The 12,534-nt window shown below is 33.4% G+C and overlaps 3 protein-coding genes across 5 annotated transcripts in view; 1 reads left to right on the top strand and 2 right to left on the bottom strand.

Moving 5' to 3' along the window:
- Positions 1-1,899, top strand: part of LOC102592867 (inactive protein kinase SELMODRAFT_444075) — a 5,965-nt gene extending 4,066 nt beyond the window's left edge. For all 3 annotated transcript variants that reach the window (XM_006342936.2, XM_006342938.2, XM_006342939.2), the window contains 5 exons: positions 299-459; positions 670-746; positions 822-969; positions 1,089-1,238; positions 1,448-1,899. In XM_006342936.2, coding sequence (XP_006342998.1) covers positions 299-459; positions 670-746; positions 822-969; positions 1,089-1,238; positions 1,448-1,684 — 773 coding nt within the window. In that variant the 3' untranslated portion in view covers positions 1,685-1,899. The remainder of the gene's footprint in view (positions 1-298; positions 460-669; positions 747-821; positions 970-1,088; positions 1,239-1,447) is intronic.
- A 267-nt stretch (positions 1,900-2,166) lies between these two features.
- Positions 2,167-6,213, bottom strand: LOC102592531 (uncharacterized). Its single transcript, XM_006342935.2, has 10 exons — positions 5,843-6,213; positions 4,857-4,919; positions 4,303-4,384; positions 4,086-4,163; positions 3,842-3,920; positions 3,690-3,735; positions 3,228-3,334; positions 2,986-3,055; positions 2,607-2,689; positions 2,167-2,509 (listed from the first exon to the last, which is right to left on the bottom strand). The coding sequence occupies exons 1-10, from the start codon at positions 6,038-6,040 to the stop codon at positions 2,479-2,481; spliced, it is 837 nt and encodes a 278-aa protein (XP_006342997.1). The 5' UTR covers positions 6,041-6,213; the 3' UTR covers positions 2,167-2,478.
- Positions 6,214-7,200: 987 nt separating this feature from the next.
- LOC102592193 (PRA1 family protein F3-like) lies at positions 7,201-8,130 on the bottom strand. Its single transcript, XM_006342934.2, has one exon. It carries the CDS (start codon positions 7,941-7,943, stop codon positions 7,395-7,397), a length of 549 nt encoding a protein of 182 aa, XP_006342996.1. The 5' UTR covers positions 7,944-8,130; the 3' UTR covers positions 7,201-7,394.
- Between the last annotated feature and the right edge of the window lie 4,404 nt (positions 8,131-12,534).

Genomic DNA, 12,534 nt, shown 5'->3' with positions numbered 1-12,534 from the left:
TGGTACCCCCCCCCCCCCCCTTCTGTCCTTGACAGCTCTCATGAATGTGATTGTTTTTTCTTTCAGTAAATAGACCCCTATCTAGTTGGTGAAGATACCTTGTGTGAATAGGAACATGCAAAAATCATGTCATCTGAAGAGATGCTCTTTTTAGCTCACTCTCTTAGTATACTTATTTGTAATTACCTAAGGTGAATTTTGTATCTGCGTCGCCTAGCATCTGTGATGTACCTAGTTGGATTATTTTAGATATAAAATTAATTTAATTTTTCTTAAAATAATTTTCTGATTTTCACAGGTCGTACGAGAGATCCTTTGGAGTGGTCTGCTCGTCAAAAAATTGCTGTTGGTGCTGCACGAGGTTTACGCTATCTTCATGAAGAATGCAGAGTGGGCTGCATTGTCCACAGAGATATGAGACCCAACAACATTCTCATCACCCATGACTTCGAACCACTAGTATGGAAGACTCTTTCTCCTCAGTTGAAAGTTCAATGATACATATTAATCTAAACATTACTAATTAAGGCTTGCATTGAATCATCTAAAAGTCTTTATCTGTGGAATCAAACACAAAATAAGTTGCTTCACTTGTGCTACAATGCATTATGTCTACCTTTTGATGCAGCACTCTAAATGTAATTATCTTATTCACTTTTCTTTTTCCAGGTTGGAGACTTTGGTTTGGCTAGGTGGCAACCTGACGGTGACACAGGCGTTGAAACGAGAGTAATTGGAACATTTGGGTAGGCCTTGACAGTAGTTTGGTATATTTTGATGTTATGTTACAGAGAATCAATAGTCTAATTTGTGAAATTCAGGTACTTGGCGCCTGAGTATGCTCAAAGTGGCCAGATTACCGAAAAAGCTGATGTTTACTCATTTGGAGTGGTACTGGTGGAGCTTGTTACAGGACGCAAGGCAGTGGATCTTACCAGGCCTAAAGGCCAGCAGTGTCTCACAGAATGGGTATCTATTTAGTTTAACCTTAATTTGCAATCACTTTTATGCTGACATGAGGAAAAAATGAACGAGAGCGCCATCCTTCCCTTTCATGTGTAGCTAATAATGTGATTGATTTGTATTAGGCGCGTCCATTGTTGCAAGAATGTGCTGTTGATGAGCTAATAGATCCCCGGCTAGAGAACTGCTACTCAGAACATGAAATATACTGCATGTTGCATGCTGCATCTCTGTGCATACGGCGGGATCCTCAGAACAGGCCTCGCATGTCTCAAGTAAGTGTTACATTTGTGCTTTGACATTTTCACTAGTGAAATGACTCAAAAGTAAACATCAAGAAGTAAAAGCTTCACATATCAGCTACAAAAAGGTCCAAATACATGTAATGTAGAAATGTGACCGACAGATAAGAGTCTATGCATTTGAAGGTACATTATTCTTTGTGCTTGGTTCTCATGTTTGTTTGGATATATTGTTTATGAAGGTACTTCGAATACTTGAAGGCGACCTTATCATGGAATCTGGAAAATTGTCAACAACGCCTGGATATGATGTTGGAAACCATAGTGGAAGGATATGGTCAGATGCCCAGCAACAGTATCAAAGGTTCAGTGGTTCTTTATTAAACGATGGATCGGAGGAATTCAGTGCCAAGCTCTCATTTGACAAAAGGAATCCCTCAAATATTTGGGACAGGGATCAATCCAGGACAACATATTAGGGACCATCTGTAGATAAATTGATCTTGAGACACTAAGATACATTTTGCTGCTTTATCAGGTTTATTTAGCCAGGCAGTTTTGTCGAAGCCATGTGATTGTTTTATTATATCCTTGTATAGAAGGTAGGCGTAATATAGTAGTATATGTTTCGTATTTGATGTCCTGTCTACGTGTTTTTGTATTTTATAATTAAATGAGAACTGTTTAGTCATTCTACTCGATCTTAAAATTTATTCATGTAGCTCAAAGAAAAGAACGCTATTTTGATTATAGAGAAACCTAGCTTCACAATCTTTTAATTGCTAGCTTGTTTACAATTCACATGGTTTCACAATCCAATGTGGAAGACAGGACTCATCAAACCCATCCATAAGCTGATGTTATTTAATGAAATAGATACATGTGTTGGCGATAAACTCGATGGGACATGTGAGCTGAAATTCGGTATACAAAAAGGCATGGCTGTAGCTAAGAAGTAAAGAAGATGAACGTGAGCTCTACGATGCTAAGAAACTTGATAGTTACAAAACTTCTAAAGTCGATGCGCAATTACACTAGTTAGTTGCAATCCATGTGAAGTCAGTTGGACAAACACATTTGCACGCGTGCTAGTGTCTTAAGAATGATATCTAATTTGTCCATAAATACCTTCACACACTCTTAAATCTGGATAACACATAATGACATTGAGGAAATGAAGCACTGCAAATATCTTCAGTTCAGAACTACAAGAGTAGCCAGTAAGTCGGTAACCTTTTTTTTTTTTGAGAAGGAAAAAAGAGAAGAAAGTTATCTATGGCTTCCTCATTTTGGATCTCGCATACCTGAATAGGACAGGAGGGAAATTTTAGTAACAGTACCACAAACATGTAAATACTCAGAATGTACTTGCAGTAGGATGATAAGGACTGAGAGGAGTACTCTATGTGCATGCCACCCCGATCAGAAGATGGTAGAGTGCTTCCTTGAAGTTCATTCAGTGCTTTAGTTGCTTGCTCAACGCCCTATAGAAACAAAAACTACATACATAACTGATAGAAATATGATTAAAGTAACATCCCTTTTCCAGTTGGTAACTTATGGTGCTTCGTGTACTTTCCAACGTCACTTCCCTTTTACAGAAAATAGCACAGAAGGAAAGTCTAATTTTTCCTAGTGACTGCAGCAGAGACCAGAATGGTTGAAAATTCCAAACACATGACCATGTCTCTATGATTATATCAGCTTCATTTTTAAGTCTTTGACCTGATAGCAAATTTACATTTTTGCTGTAGCCACAATAAGAAGCTGAGAGAGGTACCTCAAAATCAGCAAAAGCAACAGGCATCCCACCTCTTGCACGCACCTTGAGGGTGTTAAATCCAGGATACCTGGCAGTAAAAGCAACATATACAGTCAGTTTTAGGTAGCCTTAGCAACTTATAATATTTCCATCTGTAGCTAGCACTAACAGAACAAGCTGCTTAACCATATGAACACTGAGTTCTCAAGAAAGACGCGAAAGTGAATACCCTCCTGCGCGGGAGTTACACAGGAACTTACAGGGAAATAACTTGCTTCAATTCATCCTCAGTGCAATTTGGACCAAGATTGGCGATAAACAGAGTGGAACATGGTTGTGCTCCATCTGTTGTCTTCTCGTTTTGTTCCTATAACATCAAATCCAAATAAAACGTTTGGAAAATAATAAGAATTCCAGAAAGAGGAATTCATCAGTAGTAAAAATCCATGAGACTCGTCCTAGATGTTTGCTCCAATAGTGAAATAAGGTAGGTCACTCTTCACTAAGAACTAAACATGTAATTTGTAAATAAGTCAGGTCTGCAACAGTAATTTGCAGCACTTGCGCATTTGATGATTATCTATGTATATGGCCCTTATACACGCTCATTCCAATTTTCAGGATTTGAAGGGCACACTTTCAGAGCTTCACCTAATCTGCTTGCAGTCCCTATGTCCAGCATACAACACATGCTACTGATAGAGGGTAATATATAGACTTACACTTTTCGGGGCCAAAGCATGGTCAGGCTCCACTACTTTCTCCTCACTGTTCCACGATAGAGAATAATAAGCTTTCCATGACAGATCAAACCAACAGACCTCAAATAACACACGTCTTTATAAGTAAAATTTAGTTTATCAAAATGCTTGACCGTTTCTCTTCTGAAGAATCATCCTTTGTCCCAGAATCAGGATTCTCGGGCTCGGAAGCATCATCAGAATCAATATCACCTGAATAAGCAAATAGTACTAACACTTTATGATTCTCAGTAAAAAATTGGATGAAAATACTTCCTTATAGAAAGTCTTAAACAAAAGGCATATGAGAGAAATACAGATATATTTGACATCTTAAATGTGGTAGTGGAACCATATAGCAAAGATCAAAGCTAGTACCTTCATTGCTTGATGTGCCTCCTTCGGCATCTTCATTGAACTTGTTTCTGTTGTCAATAACTACATAAGGTCCTCTTCCTGACAGTAGCCATATAAATGAGCCAATAGAAGCAATAATTATAAAAAAACAAAAACCGGAAAAGAAATTTCCTATTTTATTGGATGCAAAAACTTTATTGATATCAAATAAATATCAATGATTGCAACAAATTTATACCTGGAATTTGTATTCTTCTAGAGTTTGATCTTGCCGGTTCAATGTGCAAAGTGGACCCAGTTTGAGGATCAAATTTTACACCCTGGAATTGGGATTGGTAAAGGACAAGAAAGATACCAACTGACTAAACTAATGAAGCAAAAGTTGAATGTCTACATGAACCTAAATATAGGTAGTAAAAACTCAAATTAAACTAAAAGGAGGTTAGCAGAAACAGAACTTGTTTGTTCCCTTTTGCACTTAATGGACATTGTGGGCTTTTAGTGTTAGCAACAAAACTAAACCAAATCAATTCATCAACAGACACAATTCAGAATGCAAAAAAACACTTATTTGCAGATGAATTGAGAGGCCGAGATAATAAGGCAAGGTCTGGTTGTGAATAGTTGGATAAATTTAATATTTCTGAAACTCTTTATCTTTTATACAGAACACAAAAAGAAAAGAATAAGAACATCTTGGAATAAGGTGGCCTTAAAAGCAGTATATATGTGATTTCCAAATCCAAACAGAATGTGGAACATAACTAGACCTACTCAGATTAGATATCTCACATTCAGGGCATGCATGGCTGCCATTGCTGATGGATGATCAATAAAAGTAGCAAAGGCAACAACCTGCATATTGGAAGAAGAAGATTAGAAACACAATTGTAAATAGAAGATTGGCGCATAGATACGACAGTTGATTAAAAAAAAGGATTTAGCCTTTCGCTATCAATTCCTTTCAATTTTGATTTGAGAACTGCTGAAAAACTTCATACCAGAATAAAGTTAACAGATTGATCAGGTTGTCTTCAGAATAACAAACAAATGTAACTATTTCACTTCCCCACCTGAGAAATTGGACAAGAGTCTCTTTGTATGTGGAATAAGCTAAGGTAAATATGGTCTTTGCCTTCGTCTGCTCGTAGAGGCTGAGCTAAATGCCCAGATACAAATTTGGCCGAACCCAATAAGTTTTGCTTAAATAGTGAATTTTTGTTAAGAAATTCATTAAATATAGAAAAATATTAAGCTTAGAACTCAATATTAACACATGAAGTCATCATTTGGAATTCCAAAAAACACAAAGTTGCAATCCTTGTTCCGCCTCTACCTGCTCGCATTGTGTATCTTCCGAAGAACAATGAAGAGACAATTCTATCTTCACCAAATCCTAATCAGTAAAGTGTGACGAAGTGAAACCCTATATTGTTTCTAATAAAAAGTGAAAGCCTAAACGTATCCTAAACGCTTCTGAACCAACCCTAACTTTTAGAAATTGATAAATCGTATCCTAAACGCTTCTGAACTCCACCTCTGCCATCACCTCCGCCATGTGAATAACTGATCCAGTTGCAATTCCTCTTCTATTGTTTTCAGTAGAAAAAAATTAACTTCTTCCAACAAGTAATGCAGATAATTAGACAGTTGATTCGTGCTAAAATGAAGCATAACTACTAACATAGGCGACTCAAAAAACCTTACTAGATCACTTAATAGATTAGCGCAAATTTAAGCATCTACAAATAGGCGGCGAATTAGGAAAGATAGGATACCTGATTTCCTCGACCGGTGTACTTGAGCTGACACGATTCAAAACCAGGACGCCGGCGGAAGAGGTTGTGAATCTCACGAGCTTTAACATCGTCAGGAAGTCCCGAGACGAACAACGTTTTTATATCATTCTGCTCATTATTGTACGCATATACTGGTTGAGTTACGTAGTAAGGATCGTACGCCGGTAGGTGAGCCATCTTCACGGCGGCCGGCGCCGGTTGCAGTAGAGGAGGTGAATGAAAGGACCTTTGAGGGTAAATTACGATATACTCGCCTGAATTTCACACCAAGTACAACACCTTTAGCACAGTGCACAAGTATGCCCACTTCTTTTTACGGGTTCGTTTTTCTCAGCTTGCGCTTTATCTGATTAAAAATGATACTATGAATTTAAGTTATACTCCTAGCAAATTAGTAATTATTATAAAATGACATTAAGTTAATTTTTATAATAACAATTTATCTAGTTATTTTTACAAGTTATTTGACAATGTAAATATTACCTTACAGTAATTCACCAATAGATAGGAGGAAAAAGTCTATTTATATATATATTTTTTATTATACGCCCAAAATTTAGTACTACTATTTCATTATTTGTGAAATAAGTGAATTAAAGAAAAGAATAAACAAACAACTACAAAAATAAAACTATGATTACTCAGTAATATGAAAAATTAAGTGAAACAACTCTTCCTATTACTAGTCTATTTCCTAGTTTGAATTAGCATCAATCTTAACTAATTTGAATTCATAATGCTAATAAAATAATAAGTGAAGCATCCAACTTTAATGCACTAGATTTTATTAGAACTCTATAGTTAAATGTGCTTGAACGAGAAACCATCATATTGCATCCCTCAAAATGAGAAATAAGTGAAAATACTATTTTTGCTTTTATAGAGTGGATAGAACCAAAAAAATATATATAATATATAAATATGACCCTTAATTTGACTTTTAATATACAATTATACCTCGACTTTGAGTGTGCAGAAGTATGTAGTTAAACTTGTATGAAATTAAATAAAAAGACACATGTGTTCTACATAACATAATACACGTAGAACGTCACTTAGGACACTAAATTATCATATAGGATGTCATGTAAGACGAATGTGTCTATTTATTTAATTTTATACTAATTTAACTACTTACTTGAGAACATCAAAATTAAAGATCATAATTGTCTGTGCTGATGCTAAGTTAAAAGAAAGGCATGTAGTGAACTTTCTAATTTACTTCTTTTATTTTCGGATAATTAATAAGTCCAATTCAGACGAAGTATCGCGAAAGTACACGTTTTTTTCCATCTCCCCAAATTATTTCTGCTGACATTTACTAAATACAACACGCATTGCAGAATAAAATATTCACTAAAATAACAACAAACCACCATTCATCGATGATCAAATTCAACGAGAAATGAACAAAAGTGTATGGTGATACAAACAATCAATCGAAGAAGTAATCGGATATTACATAAATTCACAAACAAAAAAACTACAATTGGTTGACAAACTTCAACTGACTGGGGATTAACACAGCAAACTAAGACGATGGAGCAGATCTTAAGAACCCAGCAGATTCTTCATCCAAAAACAAATCATCAGTCTTCCTTATCAAAGCATGAATCAACACCACAAACACGCCGACCGCTAGTGCTATCAGGATATTAGATGTAGCGCCGGTAAACAGCAGCAAAGCGAGAGTAAGAACAGATAGAACAATCAGAACCACACGATCAGAAATCAGACGGCCAAAAATCACTAACGGCTCGTCACGGAGGAAGTACAGAAACAACCAAACGGCCATCAGAACTATGAAGACGATGAGTGAGATCGGGTGCCATAGCAGGCTTAGGAAGACAATAACGAGCACTACGATAGCATAGTTCGTCTGGAAGAAGGAGAAATTTGTCTTAATTCGTGATATGGCATCGCTGACTCCGGATGGAAGATTGAAGGAGTGGAAATTGAACATCTCCTTCCATGGCCGACGAGCAGCTAAACCTTCTTTTAACACATCTTTTGCTCTACTGATGAACTCCACGTTTACCGGACCGGAAGATGATGTCGGTATGGTGCCGTAATTCGTCATTTTCTAGCCGGAGATTTTGAAAACGGAGAGGATTTTTTCTTCGCAGTAGTGAAAATGGAAGCTTAAAAGGGGACGGAGTGAATGAGGGAAGTCGTCTAAATGTTGAATAGTTTATAATTTGTGTGAAAATATCAACAAAAAACTGAGTGACACGTGGCAATTGATAGCTGTCTCCGGCTCATTCTTTCCACGGAGTTTCGTTACTTTTTTTTTTCTTTTTCCTTTTCATAATTTAAAATCTGTAATAAGTTAAAGTTAAGAAGGTTGAAAATCAAGGTTGACTCAACAAGATTAGGGTCTAAAGTAAAATTTAAGAGAGGGACCTTAATATTTTATTTTTTTCATCATATATATTTTTATTTAAAATTTATTTATTTATTTTTAGTTTTTTTTTAGATGTGAAGTCATTAATTACTGTTTTATAATCGAGTTATTTTAATAATTCCTTTTTAATTGATAATATAGCTAATTCATTCGATTATATCTCTTGAGATATTGTTGATCTTAAATAAGATTTAATCAATTTTAGTTTTGATAAACTTCTTTCGGCTAAGACAATGGTTACAAGAATTGTTAACATTATTCGATAAGCAATATATGTATTTGGAAAAAAATCAAGTCTTTTTATTTGATTGAGTATTTTTATTAAATCATTATCTTTTACTTATATTATTTTTCTTAACACTTTTAATTCAAAAAATAAATCTAAATCATCAATATCGGAATAACCATTATGTGTTAAAGTACAAGGTTAAGACAATGTCTTTTTTAAAATTCTCATCATCTAGTGATCTCAGTTTACCACTAAATAAGAAACCAAAAATATTTTCATATGCTTCAATTGATTCAAATCTATTTGGAAGTGAAAAAATAACTTGCTATATATATATAAAGTAATCAACTCTAATTTCACACTTTGTGATTTAGTTATCAATATTTTCATCAAATTATTTCTTACGAAATTCAGGTTCTATATTCATCTCATATGCAATTTTCTTGATAAAAATCATAGCACTCATAGTACATATATATATATATATATATTTTAAATAACATTTATAAGTAACTTTTCTTTTTAAAAAAAATGAGGGCCCCCAAAGATATGGGGCTCCAGCCTCCAAGTGATGGCTTTAATGTCCCAGGGATTAAGATGATCCTGTACAAAATCAGTTCAGTTATCACCATTTTATGAATTTTATATTTAAATTATTGAGTGTTCACCAACTTCATATATTGCGTGAATATTATATGTTTAAAAAGATGTTAAACATGTCATTTTTTTTCAATGTATTATTATTTTATAAGTTTCATATTTAAATTATACCGTTGGCACCTAAACCTCCTTGAACTGCCATACTAATTGTGCCAGATAAACACATTTTAAATATATATTTCTTCTTTTACGTGCCTCTCAACAACTTATCACAAAAAATTTGTCACCTATTCCATCAAAATTTGTTTGCCTACAGAAAATTAACAGTCTAAGGAAATGTTAAGATCACCTAGTAATTTAAATAAAAATGTAAAAACAACAATAAATTAGAGAAATTTTAACCTTTTCATTCAAGAAAAATGTTCAAAAGACAGCGAAAGTTTGAAACCAATGATATTTTAGTTTGAAGGGCAAGTGATTAACTATTTTTAGAATTGATAATCTTAAAATTTAATTGCAATGACATGTCGTCATTAAGGATAAATTTAAAGCATTTCCAAAAATAAAATAAAGAAAAAGTATATTATCTCCTTCAAAAGCTTCTTTTCATTTGTCCAAGTGTCCTCTTGTATCCAATACTCTCTGTCTCACTTTATGTGATATGGTTTGATTCGACACGAAATTTAAGGAAAAAAATAACATTTTTAAAACTTGTGATCTAAAATGAATGATAAAAATTTGTGTGACAATAAATCATTTTATTCAGGGTAAAATGAATATTTTAAAGTTAAGTTGTTATTTAATATAAAAATGTGTCATTCTTTGTAGTACGAATTAAAAATAAAAGTAAGTCATATAAATTGGGATAGAGGGGATATTATATTTGTCGACCTTTCTTTGTTGACTACGGCAACTACTTTCTTAATTATTATTAGTCTAATAAAAAGATTAGTATTTTGATACACCTAAAGGGGAGTACCTTTAAATATAAGCTTTATAGATGGCGTAAGAACTTTAAATATATTCATTTTTGTCCTAAGTTAGATCTCACTTTGACCTAATATGATGACTAAATCAGAGTTTTCATTAGTGAAATTCATCATGGAATTGGGTTTGAAGGATAATAATAATGACAAAATCAATTTATTTATTTGACAAAATGATTAAATTATTATTTGCAAAGATACCTTTTACAATTATGATGAAAAAAAGTAAAAAAAAATTGAAGGGTAATTGAGTCTTTAATTTAGTTATTGCATGCATTAAAACCTTGAAATTCAATAGATAATAGAGTGTATGTATAACAAAACTAATATGTATATTATTATTTTCAAAACGTAAACTTAAAGGGAGCTAAATAATAGAGCTAGATTTGCTTTATTTGGAATGGGGCAAGAGTTGGGTTGATTGATGATATAAATATAGCAGCAAAGTAGTGGGAGAAGGTGAACGTCGTGGGGACGTGTAGATGGTGTTATAGACAGGCAAGGCAACAACGAAGCTGGGGCCCTCTTATACCACGTGCCTTGTCTACCTCTACAACAAAAAGCTCTTTTTTATTTGTTTTTCTTCTTTTGTCCCTTTTCAATCTAACGGCATCTCCAACCCAATCCTCTATTTTACTCTTCAAATATAGAGTTTTCTATTTTTTCAGACAATCAACTCCAACCCAATTCTCTATTTTACTCTCTAAAAAAAATCTTTTTCTCTCTCCTCAATATTATATTATTATTTTTGTTTCATTCTTATCTTCTTATTTCATAATATAAATCCTTTATTTCTTTTTTCCCAAATAATTACTTTATATAATTTTTAATGTGATATAAAATTATTTTTTATTCTAAATTTCTAAATAACATAAATTGCAAGAAAATATAATATAATACATAAATTAGGGGACAAATTCAAATAAAAGTNNNCCAGATGCTAAGCACTGGGCGTGAGGTGGGGTGTTAAACAATGACAAAAGTCCCACATAGGTGGTTAATAAGATGGGTGGACTCCTTATAAGGAGTTAATAAATGCTCTATTAATGCATTACGGAGTTCAAAATGAGCATTTTTGTCCTTAATTTTTTTATGTCTAGCTAAAAATTGTTCAAACTGGAGATTTTCATCTATCACCATTTATATAGTTGGAGTTAGAGCCTCTACCGTTGATACACATCCTTTATTTCCTTTTTTCCAAATAATCAATTTATATAATATTCATGTAATATAAAAATCTGTGCAGTATAATACATGTAGTCATTATATCATGTAGCACTTCCTTTCTCCAAAAATGTGACATCCTGCAATAATTGCAAAACGTAATTGCAAAACTCCGAATGCACGTTCAACATCTTTTCGGCACGATTCTTGTGTCATCGCGAAATATTTCTTTTGTTGGGAATGAGGATCACGAATAGTTTGAACAATTGTAGACCATTCAGGATACATACCATCAGCTAAATAATAACCCATATTGTATACCATCACAACTATAGTCACAACCACAATCACAACCACAATCGCAACAATTCTCGGAATCATATCCTAATTTTTTCCGAATAGTGCTAAATCTGGAAACGACCTACCGGATTTCTAAATTATTGTTGTGATCAATTAATTATTATGTTATGTATTGTATTTTATCTTGTATTTAAATTATTATGTTATGTATTATATTGTTATTGTTATCTTGTATTTATATTATTATGTTATGTATTGTATTGTTATCTTGTATTTAAATTATCATATCATGTATTGTATTTATAAATTAAATTTTTCATCTTGCCTATTTTAATTTTGCGTATTCTTTATAATGAAAATTAATAATAAAATAAAATTTTATTATTCACGAAAATTAGAAAAAAAATTAAAATACTAATAATTTGAAATTAAAATAGTATATATTAAATAGTATTTAAAAATATTATATTACATTTAAAAAAGAATTATGAATATTAGATATTTAATTAATAGAATTATATGTAAAATAAGATGTTAATTAGAAAGTAATAGAAATAATAATAAAATAATGAAGAAGTGAAATAAAGAGTGTGAATAGTAGTTCTCCATATTTGAAGAATAGAGGGTGATTTGGAGGTGGGTTGGAGTGCCCATTCTCTATTTTCCTCTTCAAATATAGAGTATGGAAAGTAAAATAGAGGTGGGTTGGAGATGGTCTAAGGACATCTCCAACCCTAATCTCTATTTTACTCTCCAAATATAGGTTCAAGACCTAATTTAACATGGTATCAGAGTAGGGCCCGTCTCACCGATGTTGGGGCCCCCAAAATCAAAATTGCCCACGCACCAAATGCTAAGCACTGGGCGTGAGATGGGGTGTTAAAGAATGACAAAAATCCCACATCGGTGGTAATGAGATGAGTGGACTCCTTATAAGGCTTGGGCAATCCTCCTCCCTTTGAGCTAGCTTTTGGGGTGTGAGTTAGGC

This window comes from Solanum tuberosum, unplaced genomic scaffold (assembly GCF_000226075.1).
Source record: "Solanum tuberosum cultivar DM 1-3 516 R44 unplaced genomic scaffold, SolTub_3.0 scf00040, whole genome shotgun sequence".
NCBI classification, from domain to species: domain Eukaryota; kingdom Viridiplantae; phylum Streptophyta; class Magnoliopsida; order Solanales; family Solanaceae; genus Solanum; species Solanum tuberosum.
The sequence above is the reverse complement of the archived record's forward strand: the minus strand, read 5'-3'. Positions and strand labels throughout refer to the sequence as shown.